This window comes from Amblyomma maculatum, chromosome 1, assembly GCF_055883805.1.
Source record: "Amblyomma maculatum isolate TAMU_Amacu chromosome 1, ASM5588380v1, whole genome shotgun sequence".
Lineage (NCBI taxonomy): Eukaryota > Metazoa > Arthropoda > Arachnida > Ixodida > Ixodidae > Amblyomma > Amblyomma maculatum.
In genome coordinates, this window is record NC_139344.1 from 183,158,157 (window position 1) to 183,178,721 (window position 20,565).

The following is a 20,565-nucleotide window of genomic DNA, read 5'->3' on the forward strand; positions in this document are numbered from 1 at the left end:
GACCTAGCGACGACTAGGGACGGTCACGCACAGCGCCGTCGTTCGCCGAGCTCGCACGTTCCACCCCCGCGGTAATTGTGTAATGTACCTCAGCCTGCTCGCGGCATCCCGTGCTGCAAGCATTGCAAACTCGTGTACTTTCATAGCTAAGGCAGCATATTTTTTGACGTTCTGCTCAGCAACAAGCCGTTCAAACGATACTGTAGGCAAGACAAGGCTTCAGTACGCAGTCGCTGTGCTGTCGGCCGTAGTCGAAGACGTCGGGTGGCACCGTAATCTATACATCGATCTTTAAACATGATACAGTGGGCAAATGAATAACTTTGTGAAGCAGACCTGCTCGTACTTTTCGCGCACTCGGGCGCCGACGAGTAGCTTCCGTCAACAGACGCCGTCATAACCTCGGTTAACGACGCAAACCGAGGTCGTCAAGCTCTGTTTGCGGTAACCGCGGTTAGTGGTGCAACCATGGTTTGGTCCGCCGTGTAACATAGGATAACCACAGGTTCGCGGTTACACTAACCATCGCTGCGCGAACTGGCGAATTCCTCAGGCGTGTGCGAGCGAGGACGGGTTGGCGCGAGTACGCCAGCGAGCGCGCGGCAACCGGAAGTTCGTCGAAGTGACGTATGTCTGGGCGGAGCTTTGAACTTGCTTGTATTCTTTGTTTTTTTTATGGCTCCCTTCGGCGTACGAGAGGAAAAATTGGAAGGGTCATTTGTAATCGCCGATATCTCTGGTGTTGCAGAAGCTAGATCGAAAATTTTTGCGGGAGAATGATGGGTGGTTCAATAACTATCAGTGTTATGGCGTTGTTTACCCTTCTTGGTGACCCCTTTCAGTGGACCTTTAACAGCTTACAATTTTTTCACATGCAGTGCTGTGGGCACTGAAATAAGTACTGATGAAGCAGTTGCCCTTTCAGTTGTCCAGTCTCCTCTTGAAAACTGTGTATAAGAAAACTTGGAGAGAGAGAGAGATTGGAGCAGGTCAGTTTACATCCCCATTCCAAAGAAAGGCAGTGCCAAAGACTGTTCCAACTATTGTGCGATCACGCTTATTTCGCATGCCAGCAAGGTGATGTTGAAAATCCTCCAAGGTAGGCTGCAGCAGTATGTGGATCGGGAGCTTCCGGACATGCAAGCTGGGTTTCGCAAGGGCATAGCAACTAGAGACCAGATTGCCAACCTTCGCTGGATCATGGAAATAGCAAAAGAGTTCCAGAAACCCATCTACTTCTGCTTTATTGATTATATGAAAGCGTTTGACTGCGTAGATAACAGCAGATTGTGGCAAGCTCTCCAAGAGATGGGAGTTCCAATTCACCTCATCTGTCTCCTCACGTACCTGTATTAAGGGCAAGAGGCCAGTCAGAACTGGGCATGGTCTTATTGATTGGTTTTCGATTGAGAAAGGAGTGAGGCAAGGCTGCATACTGTCACCCTGCCTATTGAACCTATATGCAGAGTGCATCATGAGGTAGGCCGGTCTGGACGAGTCTTCAGCTGGAGTGAAGATTGCTGGAAAACGTATCAACAACCTTAGATATGCAGATGATACCACTTTAATGGCAGAAAGTGAAGTGGAACTCAAGAGACTTCTGATGCGCGTACAAGAAGAGAATGAGAAGTTTGGGCTTAAGGTGGCGGTTCCACGGTCGCCATCTTGGAAGTAGTTCAGATTCTGCCACCAGGCTACGCCACTAATCCATGACTGAGGAATTGAGTACCCAGCCACCCAGCCCTCTCGACTTGCGCTGCCTGAAGGCTTTTCTTGTGTTGCTGCGCGGACTTTCAAAAGTTTTTGCGGCTCCACAGCAGTGTCCAGGCAGAGAAGGGGAGGGGTTTTGTCCCCGTCCTGCGCAGCATGGGCTGCCCCATTGAACTCCCCTCTTCACCCCACTGCACCACTACTTCGAACAATACGCGCCCTGACAATTGGACAAGAGCCTTCCCTCTCTTGCCTATACTTCGTCTCACAAGATGTTTGCAGCACAGGGAAAGGCAGAGGCACCCCAGCTGGTCCAACCATGCAGGATCACACGTACAATAGGCAATTGTGCTCCTAAGCGCCTCTCGCCCCCCCACCCCCCCCCCCCCACCCCAAATTGGCGGGGGTGACAGTAGGCGCACAATTCTCTATTATAGTGCGCACGGGCGAGAGGCACTTAGGAGCACAATTGAAAGGGCTCCTCTGCCTTTCACAGTGCTGCAGATATCTTATGAGACGAAGTATAATTTGCGCTGTAGAGCCCGATTGCTTCTCCCCGCCGAGCGTGAGGGGGTTGGACTGGACTGCAGTAGGCTAGCTTGACTGAACACAAATAAAACAGGGTGTCAACATGATTGCACAGTGCAATCGTAGTACGAGTGAAAAGGAAAAGCGAATGGCATTATTTCTGCAGACTTCGTCAATGAACCTTAGTTGAAGTCGGCGCCTGTCTTGTGTTCTTTTGATCCTCGTCTTTAGGGCTGTGCAATCGAGTGATCATTAGCGAGCTTTAGAATACGGCGACCCTATCCGTAAGTGGGATAGAGTAATAGCGGAGTGTGCACACCATAATAGAGAATTGTGCTCCTACTGTCACCCGCGCTATTACCCTGTCCCCCTAAGCGGTAGGGGTACCATATTCTAAACCTCCCTATTGTTGATGCCATAGATATAGTAGGGATCGGAACACTCCTTGACTGTAGTGGAAGCTGCCAGCTCTTGCGGTCAACAGAAATTTGCTTTATCAAACGTGATTACAAATATGATAATGTAGCTATAATTAGCTGAACTTCAGTCAACAGTCGCCCTTGTTTATTTTTTGTTCGTGCTTGTCCAATCTTGGAAACTAGAGCTGGTAAGTTACAATGTGCAAATAAGTGAATGATTGTCCATTTTTTCCTTTTGAGATGAATCGATATTTCGAAATAGATGTGAAATCCACCAAGAGGCTATGTATCGCGCAGGGGGCCGGCATGTATTCATGTTCTCTTCGGCACTGAGGAGGCGCATTCACACTAAACTATGTGGGAAATGGGGGAAGGGGAGAGTGAACCACGAAAAAATTAGCTGGAATCACCCTGACAGTGCACATTCCTCGAGAGTCGTAGAACAAAACCGATGCTTATCCTCTGACAGCCAGGTGTAAAGTTTTTCCACGCGAAATTTCAGCACAGATAAAAGCGTATTACTTGAACAGTTTAGTATTTACTTTTAGCCATTTTACAAAAAACGCTAAGTTTGATCACAAATAACTTTTACACTAAATGAAGCAGACAGATAATATTTTCAGGAAAAAGCGAATTATGTACGACCTCCAACTGCGCAAAAAATCTCAGCAGCAGAATGCATATCTTGAAAGTTATTGTATGTATAATTACCTGTTTTATACACTTTTCACAGGCGCGTGGCTAATAAACTATGCGATACACAGTAATAAAAATGCTTAACTTTGTTCATTAATATCTAATCTCAAAACACCTCGAACTGTTTTTTTCTAGGTACAAAAGATTTTGCACAATTTTGCTTTTCCCGGGACAAGTAGAGCTGAAAAGCCGTTTCTTACTTTTGTGTTTTCCTTTACAGCTTAAACATCGTTGCAGCTATTTATAAACCAAATGCACCATTAGAAAGGAGAGGAAATAAACTTTACAAATATATTAAAATTCACATTTATAAACTAAACGAGTGAGGCGCAGTGGGCGTATGAATATCACCAAAATTGTCGTCTCTTCTCCGCTGGAGTGGGACCGCCACCTTAAAATGAACATTAAAAAGACAAAGATCATGGCGTCTTGCCCTATTTTCAAGTCCTGGAGCATCAAGGGACAAGAAGTGGAAGCGGTGACATATTTTCTCTTCTTGGGCTCCAAGATTACCTCGGAAGGAGACTGCAGCCATGAAAATATGGAGACGCCTGCTTCTGGGAAAGAGAGAAATGGTTAGCCTTGACCGCCTAGTAAAGAGCAGAGACATTAGTCTGCCAACCAAGATTCGTGTAACTCGTGCTATGGTCTTTCCAGTTGTGATGTATGGATGCGAGATTTGGAGTGTGAAAAAGGCTGACCGCCGAAGAATTGACGCGTTTGAATTGTGGTGCTGGCAAAGACTCTTGAGAGTTCCTTGGACTGCCAGAAGATCAAATCAGTCGATATTGTCGACCATAAACCCTGATTGCTCATTGGAGGGTCAAATTCTAAAGTTAAAGCTCAGCTACTTTGGTCATCTGATGAGAAGAGAGGAGTCGCTGGAGAAAGATTTGATGTTGGGAAAGGTTGAGGGTCGCCGGAGAAGGGGTAGGCAGCGAACGCGATGGTTAGATGGCATCCTCGAGGCACTGCAGATGAAGTTATGTGATGTTAGGAAGATAGTGAGAGACCGGAAAGCGTGGCGTGACATGGTCCATAGGGTCACGAAGAGTCTGACACGACTGAACGATTAACTGAACTGCTCCTGAAGAAGTTACGATTTTATACTAAATAAACTGCAACAACAAAATGGGTTTCTAATATTTTTTAAAAGTAAAAGTTGCATAGATTTAGCAAGTAAAAATAATAAATGACGAGATCTTAGGGCGGAAGCAGCAGGTCTCCAAATTTGGAACTGTTTGAAATAGCAAAAACGATGTTTTTCACCTGTAGTGGTATACAATTTTTTTTCCGAGAAAACTATGCCGTACCTTGCAAAACTAAGGTTCATTCCTTTGTATGGAGACATTTGCCCAACAGATATAAAAATTTCATTGAAAACAAAAAATGGTCACTGGACCTCGATTATCGTTCTTATCTGAACACACCCATATTAAGTGTTTGAAACTTCTTATCACCAGAAAAAATATGGCAAAAAATATAGATCTGATCAAAATGTCTTAACTCATGTCTTCAAAGCAACAGAGTAGAGTAACATTTCTCACCAATTTCCCAGAACATAATGATTCAGTGGGTCTTGTGGCATCAACTCTATCGCTCTCTGCAAGAACAAAAGCAGAACTTCTGAATATGGTGGGGTTAGAACACAATATAAAGTCAATTTTATGTTCAGTCACCCCATTAGGATGCTTTGTAAAGTAAAGAATTGTTCCTTCAATATCCTCTGCATGTAAAAAAAAAAAAAAACAAAAAAAAAAAGTTCTTCATAAAAATCGCAGCAATAGAACCACTCTTAGTAAAAAGGCATTTAGAATAAACACCCAGATGAACATGAGGGGACTAGAAAATGTTTGTTTAAAAAGAAATGTCTCTAAAACATATATTGAGCATGCTAGGTGTGCCCAAATATACGTTGCATGAAAGCAATCAATCAATCAATGGCCTTGGACTACCCACATTGCTACATTGGATGGTCCAACAAACAAAAAGATTCCTCAATGCAGGGACTCAAAAAAAAAAATTGTCATTTTCAGCAAGTAAGTACCACCTAAGTCAGACATAATTTACAAAATAAAATATTTTCTATTTACAAAACAAAATACACTAAAACTCTTAATTTTGTTTGTCACAGTTGCATGGTTAGTGCCAATGGAGATTACAATCTGTGGAGAAAACAATACCATATCAGTTTTTAAAAGACAAAATCAATTTTCTATAGCACCCAGCGTGAGGAAATTCGATGCTTTTTTTTGCACAAAAGTGATACTGAATGCATTATAAGTGCTTGAAGTTCAGTGGAAATGCACTTCGTTGTATTGAGTTTTATGGCACCTAAGCAACTAATGCTATCATGCACCAAACAGTGTATTTTTAAAATGCATGCAGGTTAGAATGGGGGAAAAGAAAGTCCTAAAAGGAATAATTTGTTTAAAAGCTGTCCTTCTCTCAGGAAACTAAATACACATTACTACAAATTGTGTTTTCCCAGACTGAGGTGTGTTTCACGGCACATAAGTAGCTAAGCCTGTCGTGCCGCCCCCCCCCCCCCCCCCCAAAAAAAAAAATGAGGTTAAAATTCGAGGTGTGAGGATAGCAAAAGTTTGGGTGCAAGGTGAATTCTAATATTAGAAGCAGAGCGCAAATCAAACTGAATGTTTTTCAAATACTGCCAGGTTAAAATACAGACATATTCTTCTGTGGTCCATGGCCACAAAAAGTGTGTGAATAAAGTAACTTATCTTTGGGTGCAAAGTGAACGTTTATAATAAAAACTAGTAGCAAACAAAATATTTTTAAATAACTTCAAAAATAAGCAGATAGATGAAAATAAGAGGAGGAGGGCGTCCCTCCCTCTTCCTGCGTGGTGGCGAGGGTGCTCTCAGGTTGCCGAAGCGCCAGCTCGCTATCAGCGGATCACGGTGCGTGCATCCCGTTCTCACTCGCTTCACCCACTAGCGGCGTCAGCGGCATCAGTCAGTCGCTGCTATCTGTCGTGCAACGTTGCTATGGGCCCACATGCTGCCTCCCGCAACCTCCCGATAACTCAAATGCTTTTTTCATTTCTCCGACCACAAAGCTTCATGACAGCCAAGAATGGTTACTGGAGTGTAATTGCAAACTCACATATTTTTAAAATAGAAGCGAGTGGCTGAAATATCCCCAGATACATCTTGGCGCATTTTGTGCGACAATGAAAAAGATTAGAATAAATTATAGGATTTCGCAGCATGCAGAAAACGGAAGTTGAAGACCATGACCGAGTTGGTCTCGCGACACGTGCCGTGCAGAACCAGCAGCACGGGATCTGAGCGGCGGATCGTTGCTCTGCCAAAGACGCTGGAGTTCTTCGACATCACTCGACTGCGTTCCTCCGTCTTGAATCCTAATAATGGGTAAGCCCTTGCCTCGCTCCTTACTCGCTAAATTTTGCGTCCCTCTCATGAGGCGTACTTCCCGTAAACGGCTTGAATGTCGCTCAGGGCATAGAGAACACCGAATACCTGCTCTCAGAGAGTGCTTAAAGAGCACTATTTGCGTATTATTAGTTGAGGAGGCATTTCCGAAGAAACGTTGTGAACGCTGACTGTAGACAAACAGCCGCTCGTTTACATCTGCATCCTTCTGCGGGTTCTCCGCCTGTGCTTACGCCGCTTCTAGCACGTCGGTGAAGAATGAGGCTCCCTCTGCTGGTGCCTAGCTTAAGGCCTTCCACCTCTACAATAGATGTCGACTACATGGTGGTGGTGAAAACGTTTATTGAATCTTGAGCCTTATTGACTGTGTTGATTGGTCGGCTCGATATCGCGTAGGGTGGCCGGGAGCTTGTGGCTCTCAGCGACTCTTACAGCCCAGCTCACCAGCTCCTTTTGTACAGCTGGGTCCAAGCTGGGACACCGCGATCTCCCATCGCTCTATGTCTGTTAGTTGCAAATTGCGGGGTGGCTGGAGCTCAGAGCACATGTAGAGGATGAGATAAAGAGAAGTGCATTTCCAGAGAACACAATATGGAAAGACCGATTAGATATATGCAAAAAAGTTTTTTTCACAATTTTGTCATACCTAAATACCTACCAGGCATTAAATAAGCAGGAGTACAGTTACACCTGGATATAACGAAAATGAAGAAAGTTGATTTGTCACGTACTTCTTGAGTAAAACACGCAAAAACACAATGCAAAATGGAAACCAAAGTAAGAAACGTGTATATGTGTTGTGTTTCGTGGCGCATAAGTAACAGAGGCTATCATGCGCCAGCCACAAGGTTAAGAGTCAGTTGCATTTATGAAATGTAGTTATTAAAACCTATATTTTGTTTAGAACATTTGCTTCTCTTAAGAACCTTAAAATACAGGACAAATCAACAAGAAAAATTTCACTTCAAAGCAATGCCGGATGAAGAGGAAAGTGTTCTTTGTAGAACAGCGTAAAATGTTTTCTTCTTAGTGTTTCAAGTTGTCCGCACGAAAGTAAAATGTGGATGACTGTTAGCTCGTGTCTGCAAGAATCACACAAGGGCTTGTCCTGTTTTGTTAGTATGAAGTTGTGGTAAATGTGCGTGTCTTGTACGAAGACGGCATACAGCCACTTCTTTGGAACATTCATGGTAGGTACTAGACTTCCACACTTCTACCAAACGCTTTACGAGATGTGATTTGCCATTTCCTTCAGTGTTCCATGTGGCCTGCCATTTTTGCATCTATGCCAATTTCGTGCAGTCTTTAGATGGCATTCCCATTTCTTTCACTTTCTTGTCTCACGCCTGGGCGGTGCACGTCTGCTCTCTCATTACCTTTTATTCCAAAATGCCTGGGGACCCAGCAAATGTTTGTTTCGTCCTTCAGCTGTAAGTGTTGCTATATTCTGTACAATGTTTCCCAGTAGTGGTATAACTGCATCTCTTGAGTGAAGTGCTGTGACTATACTTAAAGAATCTATGTAAATAATTCTTTTTCTGGTGTTGTCCTTTATTATTTTCTCTATGCCAACAGAATAACATTCAGACATAAAGATGGGCAGACACTGTGGAAGCCATATTTCCTCCCTTTCACCTCAGAACACAGCATTTCCGTGTTAAATTCAGTTTATTCACTCTGGAAAATGTTTACAAAAGCGTTGGCTGCACTGCGTGAACCTCAGCAAAGGTGCGTGGTGGCTGCTTCAACAGTTCATTGCTGGAGACTTTTCTCTCCTTTTATGGCTTGAAATGCATATTGAAGGTTTACAGTAAACACTATCACGGTGGTTTCATATACACGTTTCACCTTATCTTCTTTCAAGCGTCCTGTCTTTTCCTACCTTCTTTGTTTCTTCCTACTTCCAGGCGGCAAGGTTAACCTTGTGTGGCTAACTACCCTGAATTACGCCATAGTAGGTTATAGTTGGTGGACGGCTGGGTACAATAGAATACAGTAAGACCTCGATAATCTGAACTCGCATAATTTGAAATCTTGGATAATGTGAAAAAATCTGTGGTCCTGTAATGACTAATGTAAATTTAGCCCTGCAATTCGAAGCGGTCGTCTGCGTTAGCCCTGTTAATTCGAAAGTTTTTAAATGTTTTGAAGGAATGCACGACCACCATTTCGCTGCAAACGAATAAAGCAACGACACGTCGGTGCCACGAAGTGGCGCTGTAAAGCTATGCTTATAATGTTTGATAAGCCATCGCACTCCAAACCTAAAGCTCCTGGCACAGAAAAACACTGTGGTATGGCTTGCCAACAGCCGAAGTGCGCCCCTACAGAAGTGGAGAATTGCTTTATTGCAACGCACCCGTGGATACTCTCGGCGCTTCGTCAAGGCACGGTCTAATTGAAGGTAGCAGTGCTCGATCTCTTCGCCCCCACCCTTTCCAGCCCAGCTGTGGACAAGGCAGCATATAGTGTAGGTGGGCATCTCCCACACAGCAACAAAAGTGTATATCCTGCGACGCGACCATTCTTGCTCTATGCCCTGACAGCATGCAACTTCGACCAACGCCGTTATTTTAACAGTGCACCATGGCCTAGAAAGTTAGCAGGCACCTTGATTATCGCATTTACTCGCATAATGCACCCGCCTGCATACCGAACCCACCCCTCCGTTTCGTTCCGCCGTTATAGCGGTCCACAGTGCATATCTTGGGCCACAGCGCATTTCTTGGCAAGGCACTAAGACACTGCTCAGCGATAATGTTACAGCATGTCTGTTAAGACACTGCTCAGCGATAATGTTACAGCATGTCTGTCTTGACGTTCACTACTGCGGTGCACGCAAAGAGTGGGGGATGGGTGCGGGGGTTGAAACTTGGCAGAGTGCCAGTGCCCTTGGAGTGCTGGCAGTGGCTTGATTGATTCGTGCAGATGCGCAAGCCTGCTGGTTTTCAACACGCTATCTTTATCATGCCGCGATTAGTAATACACAGTCCATTGCCACAAAATCATTGCAACGCGTGACTGCAGCAAATGCCTTTTGAAGTGAACTATGCTAAGAGGCGGCGTCATGATAGCAGCTGACCGCATACTTTCATTGATTGATGGTTGTACGTGTTCTGGCAATAAAATGTTTTGTCTGGGCCAGATATTTTTGCAGTGTTCGGTTATTCTGGAAATCCTGTTAACTGAAAATGTTTCTCGGTCCCAATGGGTTCGAATCAACGAGTTTTTACTTAAGAATCGTAAGTTACACTACAATGTCTTTTTTGAGTTTTGAACACCTAGTAATTAAAATATGTTGGAGTGCATTTCCACATCCTTCCCAGATAAGCTTTGTTAGGAAAAAGTTGTAAGGTGTCTGTCCAATATGAATATGAAAATCACTTCCGTGAAACGAACTGTTGTGTGTGTTCATTTTCCAGTCACCTAAAATGGCCTTTACCGGATGTAATTTTATTGCGACAGCAATACTGCGCCAGGTTTCGAGCTGTCTCGTATTCCCGGCGGAGGCCACGCTTGACCGTGGACAGCCGAAGAGGATCAGGAGCAGAAGAAGAGGAAGAAGAAGAGTTGTGTGTGTTGTGTTGGGTTTTTTGGCACACAGGCAACTAAGGCCATCATGCGCCAAACACGAGGTTGCTGAGCTTCTTTAAGAGTGAAAATGAAAAGTGTTTAGAAAATTACAGCTTATTTAGAATCCCTAACTCTTTAGGAAAACTAAAAACAGATGAAATTTCAACAAGTGGGTTGTCTCCTAATAGTAAACAGGGGTGGAATGGGATGCGTTCATTATAGAATGGAGAAAAATATTTTTTTCTTAACTGTTCACGTTCTGTGCACAAGATCAAAATGTGGTTCACGATGAGCTCACCTCCACATTTTTCGCATAATAGTTTTTGCTCTTTTCTCAGTAAGAAATTGTGTGTCAAGTGTGTATGTCCAATTCAAAGACTGCACAAAATCACCTCACTGAAGCATTCCTTCTTTGTACATGATTTCCATTCTCCTACTAATGGGTTTTACTGTAAGCAGCTTATTTTGCTCTTCATTATTCCTCTTTTTCTGCCATTTATCTAACAGGCTTCTTTGTACTAACCTGATACAATCCTTGTAGGGGATTTGTATTTTCTTTAATTCCTTATTTCGAGCTTGTGCAGCACGAGTCGGCTATTTCGTTACCATCCATCCTGACATGGCTAGGAACCCAGCAAAATTTTATAGTTTGGCCTTGCGTTGATTTTTTTCTATGCCGTGAATGATGTTTCCTACTATAGGCTCAACTGCATTTTTAGAATGTAATGCCGTAAGCACGCTTAAAGAATCGGTATAGATTATACTCTTTTCACAGTTCTGCTCCATAATTTTACTTACAGCTACAGAGACAGCGTAACATTCTGCAGTAAATATTGAAGCACTGTTAGGTAGCCTTACTATTTTTTCTCTGTTGTCTTGCACAACAGCACATCCAACATAATTTGCTGTTTTTGATCCATCTGTAAAAAATTCGGTGTTCATATACTTCCCTCGTAGTGCAAGGTATTCTTGTAATATGTGTTCGTGTGCTGTTTGATTTTTTCGGAAGGCTGTCAGTGTGAGGTCACATGTAGAAGGAAGGCTGTACCAGGGCAGAAATGGATACTGTCTCTGGGCTACAATTGGAAGTGCATTCAGTACTGCTAAATCTTGGCATATTTCTTCGAAGCGGAGTAGTAAAGGCCTGACAGAATGGGGTTTGTTTATGAACAGTGTTCTGGAAGAGCACTTTGTAACTAAGGGGAAACAGAGATGTTTTGGTAAAGATCTTATCCTGAGTATGTATGAACATGTAAGCATGCTCCTCCTGTCGGCAAGGGGTGGTTCATTTGTTTCTACATAGATGCTTTTAATGGGGGATGTTCTGTATGCACCACTAGAAAGACATAAGCCGAGGTCATGTATTGGGTCTAATCACTTTAGATATGATGACCTCGCAGAGCCATACACAATACAACCGTAATCTAAACTGGAGCGTACAACAGAGCGGTAGATGTGTAAAAGGCATGTTCGATCAGATCCCCAGTGCCCCAGTGCTTCTTCTGAGTATGTTGAAGGACTTAGAAGCTTTCTTTTTAAGGTTAGTTATGTGAAGAAGGAATGTTAATTTTTTATCAAAAGTTATGCCTAAAAATTTTTGTTCATTTTTTACTGGCAGTTCAGCTTCATTTAGGTATAAAGTTGGATCCGTCTGTAGGCCTCTCTTAAGTGAAAAAAAGAACAGTTACTTTCATGAGGGGAGAATTTAAACCCATTCCTGTCTGCCCTTGTAGCTAACTTATTCAATGTTATCTGTATTTGCCTCTCACAGGATGATATGCTGGATGATGTACAGGCAATTTGCAAGTCATCAATGTAAAGTGAATACATAACAGACTTTGGGATTACTTTACTTATACTATTGATTTTTATAACAAACAATGTAGTGCTTAAAATACATCCCTGTGGTACGCCATTCTCTTGGATAAAGTGCCTAAACGAACATTAAATGAGCGGTTAGAGAGGAAGTCACTCAAGATGTTTAGCATCCTCCCACGGATGCCCAAGTCTGCAAGGTCACGCAATATTCCGAACCTCCAAGTTGTGTCGTATGCCTTTTCAAGATCGAAGAAGACCGCTAGACAGTGCTGTCTGTGTATGAATGCTTCTCTGACGGTATTCTCCAGACGACCAAGATGGTCAGTTGTACAACATGCCTTCTTAAAACCACACTGATGAATGTCAAGAAGCTCTTGGGATTCTAGGATAAACATTAATCTAATATTAAGAATACTCTCAAATGATTTAGCCAGACAGCTAGTAAATGATATTGGCCTATAACTGCTGGCCGAAGTTGGCGGTTTGCCAGGCTTCAAGAATGGTACAACAAGAGCTTTTTTCCACGCCTCCGGTATCTGTCCTACTACCCATACCTTGTTGAAAAACTTTAGAAGGGCTTCTACAGATGGCTCAGAGAGGTGGGACAGCATTTCGTAATGTATCTCGTCGGGGCCTGGGACAGTAGGTAGAACTTTATGAATTTCTTGTATTGCGATTAAACTGTTATTCAGTTCATTGCTGCCACCGCTAGTTGGGAGTTTGTTTTTCAGCTGTGATTTTATATCTTAGGAATGATTCTGTGCAGTGGTTAGAGCTAGACACTCTGCAGAAATGCTCATCGAGTATATAAGAAGACTGGTAACACGCTCTCGCGTCATACTCTTACAGGATGAGCTTAAGTGTCCCCAATAATGTAGCACCTTACACTGATAGGGCGTGATAGGGGAATAATGTAGCAGGCAAAAGAAGCTTCCGCCGTTGCTACTGCAATTCAACTAGGGTTAACCAAAGTCATACCACAACTATTTTTTTACTGGTTTGATTTGATTATTCCATGCAAATTTCCATTCAATTTTCCGTTTATACACTGTACTAACTTCATGCGATCTCTATGGGGATTGTTTACTTTATTTTCTTGCTGCAGGCTTCCTTTGTCTGCCCTCTCATTGCCTTCCATACCTACGTGGCTTGGGATCCAGGGCAATATAATGCTGTGCCCTTGCATTTGCAAGTAATGGTGTGACTGCATTTCCTGGTTGTAGTGCTGTGACTATGCTGGTTGTCTGCATCCGAGATGAGACCTAAGTGAGAGCGAAGGCTTCTCCCAGCTAAGTGCTGTTCTTTACACACAGTGTCAGGAATGTTTAAAATAAAAAGCAGTAAAATTGTAAAGTCCTCTGCCACCGTTTACGCAGTAGTAGTGGTGCCTGTTCGTAAAACAGACCCACTGTGTTTTGAAGATGCTTCACTGCACAACCCACGCAGTGAAGCATCGCAGTAAAGCATGCAGGGTCGTGATGCGAAAGTCCAGCTAGCAGCTTTAGCATACCGGAAGCAATATCGGGATGCACACAAAGGTTAAACGCGTAGGATTTAGAACAGCATGGTGCCATTCCAAAGTAAAAATAAACTAACAGTGATGAGCCAAGCAGCGCCAAAAACTGTGTGACTAGATAATGCACATGCCCGATTGCAGCTGCCGAATGGCTGAAGTTATATGTATATATATATATATATAAAAAAAAAAAATTTTAAGCGAAACCTCATTTGCTATTAACTGTACTGACATGGCACTTAAATACTATGTTGAAGGACGTGCAGGTTGTCTGTCCTTAAGCAAGATTTTTGAAACCACACTAACGAATATCAAGAAATTCGTGAGATTCAAGAAGAATGGTAAGTCGGATGTACAGAACACTCTCAAAACATTTCATTAGACAGGTGGTGAGAGCTATAGGATGGAAATGTAAGAACAAGTCGGCCACCTTCCAAATTATATGAATGGTACAAAAACAGCTCTTTTTCCAAGCCTACGGCAGTCTCCCTAGTCAAAAAATTTTAATAAATTTCAGAAAAGCCCCCACAAAGCATTTCACACCAAATTTCAGGGCCAGGTACATACTGTTAACAAGCAGCTGGAGCTTTTACTTTTTGCAGTACAAATAGCTATAACATGGCTCATTTGTAATACTGCTTTTTGGGAGCTTTTGCTTCTTGGACAAGTCTTTGTATATTAAGAACGTTTCTGTGCAGTATGACGTACTGAAAACTCTAGAAATATTGTTACGGACGACAAGGAAGAAGAAGCGGGCAGTGGCGCAGGCAAAAGCGCTCGCGCTAGGCCCGCGAACATTCATTAAACGTCATCTACCATCGTCATCGGTCATGTTCTGTCTCCTGTCTTCATCGGCTTGCCGCTTCGTAACATTTGGTTGGAGGTGCGGTGTACGGCATCCCCATCCTCGCCTTGGAGCCTCGACGCCATCTTCAAGCCGGGACCATCACCGAGGACCCAGGGACATCGCCGAGCAGCTTCGCCCCAGCCCTTCAAGCCCAGACCTGAACAACTACCACCGCCCAGCCCCCAGCCCGGACCTGAAGACAAGGAAAACAGACATACCGATCAGAACCGAGATGAAGGACCCGAATGACCCGAAGGAACCGATGGACACGAACACGCAACCCCCGCCCAAGCTGTCCGACGTGACCTCGAGCCATCGGTCCCATGGACTCTGGTGACGGATGGTTGACAGCTCCAAGGGAGGCGGATCACCCACGCATCAGACATCGTACCGGCAAGCCGTTCTATTCTTCCTTCTTCCTCTTCTTCTTCAAGCATCCAGACACGCCCATCATCACGCCATAAAATCATTAACATCACTAAACTTCCTCGTCCACGATCGGGACGATCGCTCGGTGGCCCCGGGTCATGTTACGGACGACAAGGAAGAAGCGGGCAGTGGCGCGGGCAGGAGCGCTCGCGCTAGGCCCGCGAACATTCATTAAACGTCATCTACCATCGTCATCGGTCATGTTCTGTCTCCTGTCTTCATCGGCTTGCCGCTTCGTAACAATATGTTCCCCTAGTATTTCTTCCTGTTCTTGAATGCTTGTTTGTATACCAGGGGCTATGAGAAAGGAATTGGGAAGGGGCAAAAACTGCCATTTAGTTCGTGAATTTGTTCCCACGCAAGATGTCGTTTAGTTGCAAATGGATGCCACATATTTCTGCCAGAATTCTTTTTCAGCATTTCAACGAATGTACTTCCCTTCAGCCATCACCTTTTTAAGTATGTCATGTACCTTTGAAGAATACCCCAGGTTTTATTTTGTTTTTTGGCCTCCTTGCATCTCAATGTTCATCAGGCTTTGTGGTTTTGTTGCACCATTCCCGAGGTCAATGGAAGGGCAAGGCGTCAATGATGTGCACCATGAACAATTCATTAAGTTCGTTTAAAGTTCTAGAATTTTTTTTTTAATCTGCTTTTACACTAAATAGAATCCAGTCTGCTAAATGACGTTTTCCCCTTAGTGGTTTGGGTGGGATGACTGATCATAAAGATGATACACTTGTATGGATTGTCTAAAACTTCCCATTTCAAATCAGTAAAAACAGGTGGCTCTTATTTACAACTTACTGCACTGCAGGAATGTTGACAACAAAAAAAAAAAAAGTGGCAAAGTTTTAACCCCATTAGAAACTGGTTATTATGAGCGATACCGCTAGCTCAGTGGTGAAGACGCTCAGCTACTGAACCCAAGTGCCCGAGTTTAAATCTGTTCAATGCCAATACACTTTGAATCACCACAGAACGACTAAGTCCTAATTTGACCTTGCGAGGCCTTGAAGGTCATTTGCAGACACCGACCAAACTATGGAGTTGCGACCCAGAGAGCAGAGCTTCTACTGCAAAAATATATGCAAAAAACCCCGTCTCTGCCACTGACTCAGCACCGACTCAATTTGAGGTATTCTGGCGCCTGCTACTTGCCGTCGCTAGCTCGATTAATGATTTTCGTGAACAAATGCACACGAGTTATTAGGTAAAATGTGGTTAATTCTGAGGTTACATAGCTCTGGGCATCCAAGTTCAGTTTGCTGCTTTTTCCTAGCAAAGTCTGAAACAATTTAAACAGCTTGTTTGAGGGGTAAAGTAATCCACCATTGTCTTTTAAACGGACAAGCTCAGCCATATTCAAACTGTCAGTTGCTTCCTTTGTGAGCTAAAGAAGGTTAAGGCATTTTTCACAACTAGTTATTATGATGCACTTTCTTGCTACGCAACTGGAGAAATCCGTCCATCAATTTCTACCTTCCAGTGTCTGCAATTAACAGTGAGCTGAGAACAGCATGCTCACAGTTTCCACTTGACACAGAATGTGCAGAGAAATAACTCAAGTTACTGACATTCTAGTCAAAATCAAGAAGAAGAAATGGGCATGGACAGGACCTGTAGTGCGAAGAGAGAATAACCGATGGTCGCTTAGGGTAACAAATTGGATTTCAGTTTGTTACCCTAAGCGACCATCGGTTATCCTCTCTTCGCACTACATAATATCATCATCAGCCGGACTACAGCTGCTGCAAGGAAAAGAACCCCTGCCATGTTCCTCCAATAAATACGGTCCCGTGCTATCTGCATGGACTTGACCACAGCAACCTGCCTAATCTCCAATGTCGCTGAAGCTAAGAGAGTTTACTGTGCCAATGAATTTGCTGAGGTGTAGGATGAGTACTGACTGCATCCTGATGACTGCCTCATGATGACAAAAAGTGTTCAACAAGGTCCTGGCTCACCCTGCTTGTCACTACACACTTTAAACCTATATGTTTAGTCAAATACCTCAACAGTGAAAAAGTACTGGATAGTGTTACACACAATCCAGTTGCAGTGGATCGATTAGAAAGTTCCGTAGCCCGTTTGCATGGCATTCCCAATCAGAGAAATGACTGAAGAGTTCAACTTGTCAGCTGATGCAGAGTCAGGATGCAGTGCTTCTCTTTTTTCCTGGATGGACACAACCTGAAGCATGATGGTTGTCCCTTTCACAGTTTGAGCAGCGTGGTGCAACGTTGCAGCTTTCAGAAGGGTGACCATTTGAAGCACCCTTCGTACAAATTTGGCAGCTGCAACTAGGGGAGTGGTCGGGTATATATGGAAAAATGCTTACTTGAGCCTATACCACATAGACTGAGCCGGCAAATATACTGGATTCAAAGGTAAGGAACAGGTGTTCGGCAGGCTCTGACCGCATTCTAAGATCTCAGGGCAGGTACTGAGGCTAGGATGTTCCCGAATGACAAACTGGAAGGTTTGAGTATAAAGCTTTATCGCGAACTTCAAGCAGGAAGTCCCCTCTGGCCAGTTTTGATGCTTTGTTGCCGTGGCCCAGTGCATCTGCAAGACATTTCGATGCAGATAATGAGGGATATTGTCCGGGCAGGATTTTGTTCATTTTTAATATTGATGAAATGAAATCTAGACACCATTCTCCCTTTTTTGCGCAAAACTGAACTCCTGTTTCGGTTCGCCCCCTTATGCGAGGGCTATCGTTATATGTATTCTTTAGCACTAGTGCCAACCGCCCTCCATGAAGCCCAGGGACGGGACAGAAACTTAGAGGGAAGTCCTGCCCCCGACAGCGGTAAACCCTAATTACAACCCAATATGATGTACCTCAGGATAGCTCGCAACACGAGGTTAACCATAGTCACCTGGAAGGAAAAAATCAAGAAAGGAAGAAGGTCAGGACAGATATGAAGCAGGAAAGGAGAAAAGTTTTAAAAGGATAGGACAAGCCTGTAGATTTACCATACATGGATCAGTCAGAAGGTGCTGTCTACAGAAAGCGAGGGCCAAAATGCTGTGCCGCCTCAGAAGCCTTTTAAAGGTATGATCCCTAAGCATCAGCTCAGCCACTAGGCACGACTAGATGTGGGTAAGCCAAGCTCCCACTGGTGTCTCAACAACAGAAACTGGTGTCTCAACAACCCAGCATCTACATGATGTGCTGCAGTGACTACGGCACCAAATTCAAACTGCAGTCACTACTGTGCCGAGCCTTGTAAATACCTTTGCTTCGCCACTTGGTGCAAGGAAAAGGACAGCCACTACCAGGTGTCTGGCCATTACTTTCTAGAGTGACCAGGCAAAAGAAATTACATGAAACGGCACAGTAGAACAGGCAATTCAAATTTGGTGCCACGATTTCTGCGATACGTCACCTGTGGACATGGCACTTCCAGAGTGTCTAATGCACCCAGTTTCAGTTTTGTACAGAAAATGCGGCAGATTGCACTGCGCTGAGGGCTTCAAAAATTAGCTTCTCTTTGTTTCAGAAGCTGATATGGCACTATATTGATCACGACTAACTTCCCACTGCCACTAGCAACTTGTTTGTTATAATTAGGGAGTTTTAGTTAAATTACCTATGTATTTTGTGGAAATCTTATGTTAAATTACATATAGCAAAGTAAAAAGTTCATTCTTAAAAACATTCTTTTCTATTTTTAAATCCATGCTTTTACAGTGCAAATACAGTACTTGCACAAAGCTTTGTCAAAATGGAAACTACAGCCAACCCAAACATGATAAGTTAAAAAAAATTGTCAGGGCATAATGGGATGATCAGAGCAGAATAGAAGATATCTGAAAGCATTCCTTTCTAAACTAGCGCTATGCATCTAGCAGGCTGCCAAATTAAGAAACAGCCAACCAGAGCCATGACATCAGCACCTGATGGAGTAAAATGTTTTGTTGGTCAGAACAACTTTGCAATAAAGGGATTCTACTGTTCTGCTGACTTGCCTGAACATGTTTCTTGATTAAGAAGCCATCATGGATTCTGTCTTTGGTTGTTGGATGATCCTTTTTGGAGCCTATCAAGATGCTGTACCACTGCAACAAAAGCAAAAAGCACGAAATGGTAAGAAAAAAACATTAAAGTAGCCAGGAATAACTGAATGCTGTACAGAAGTACTGCAGAAACCTCCATCGCAAAAATAAAAATTTCAGTTCATCCTCCCACTGATCAGTCATCAAAGAAAGCACGCGGTCAGCCGCAATCACGATGCCGGCTTCTAGCACCATTCGCTTCAAGAGGTGCTTGCTGCATATCACATGTTCTAGTGATTTTGTGGCAGCGGATGGCGCTCAATTCAACCACTGCGTGATAAAGCAAACATACTGAAAACAAGGCTGCCCTGTCAAGGCCGCTGTCAAGTATGAGTTGTTTTGCGTCACTTATCCCACCGGCCTTCAAGATGGCGGCCATTTTTTTGCCAATCCTGCCGTTCGCGAATCCTCGGCAAGCGGCTTGTGAATCTGTCATAACTACCAGCGAACGCCCGGACCAATTTCCCTCAATGACCGCTAGAGCAATAGCGGCTTCCTCGGCGTCAGAGACAGTGCCGCTCCGTAGCGAGTCGCTCATTTTCTCCTTTAGCTGGAAATCCATCACCGTCACCATCGCATCCCTTTCGTTTGAGTACATCGCCGCATCTACATAGACTGTGTTCTTGTTCTAATAGATTTTGGCTAAGGCTTCCGCCCTGGCCCTATGCCTACCCTGATGAACGACAGGATGCATGTTCTTGGAAATTGGCGCTACTACAAACGTTGACCGGATCGCGTCCGGTATGTCTATCGTCCGTTCAGTCACCAGTATGTGGCCAAGTCTTAGAGCTCGTCCCGCCGTAGTGCGTTGTAGCCTCATCTTCTGAGAGACAAGCTGCGCTTCCCGGTGCTCTTCGTATAAGTTTGTTAAGCCAACGGCCATTAAATTCGCATTTGCCGTTCTTATTGGCAGCCCCAGCGCTGTCTTGTATGTCTTTCTGAAGATTGCTTCCACTTGCTCTTTCTCCAGGAAACCAGAGAAGGTGGGGACGAGTGGGGACATTACAAAATATCAGCTACCAAAAGTGGCACAAACGAGGTGCCAATGAGCGCTTAGCCATTTGCACTTGACTTCATTTTCACTACATCAAAATCGGAAGTTTAAGAAGCCAGAGACTTCAACACGCAATGCACTTGCACTATTGAACTAGTTGTTTCCTGCAAGAGGTCATATGTGAGGGGTGGACGATGGCTTATTAGCAGAAGGGAGGCTGACCACATTTGTTTTCAGTAATTAATTTTCTCTAATACAGATTACTGAAACAGCCTTGAAGTTCTAAGACAGCGTATCTAACTATTTACCAAAATTCACTGCACCCTTGGAAGCATTCCTGCGAAATGACAATGTTATCAGATCCAGAAGAAGCTTTCCAAGCCATAAGAGGATCAACTGAATTTATAGATATGTGTCTCGGTTTGTTTTTGGTATTTGCATAATGGAGATCGAAATAAGCATTTAGGATAGGCACATGTTGAGCATGTATCTTACATATACACACTTATGTCAACTACTAATGATTTCTTTCACATAGTTATCCAGTAAGAAGT

The 20,565-nt window shown here is 43.7% G+C and overlaps 1 protein-coding gene across 1 annotated transcript in view; it reads right to left on the bottom strand.

The window, feature by feature from the left end:
* The window catches only part of LOC146205075 (regulator of microtubule dynamics protein 1-like), a 112,492-nt gene that overhangs the window by 77,318 nt on the left and 14,609 nt on the right, over positions 1–20,565 (bottom strand). Inside the window, exons 3-4 of the mRNA XM_084589761.1 lie at positions 18,931–19,020; positions 4,901–4,956 (exon numbers count right to left, since the gene is read on the bottom strand). Of these exons, the coding sequence (XP_084445887.1) occupies positions 4,901–4,956; positions 18,931–19,020 (146 nt within the window). The remainder of the gene's footprint in view (positions 1–4,900; positions 4,957–18,930; positions 19,021–20,565) is intronic.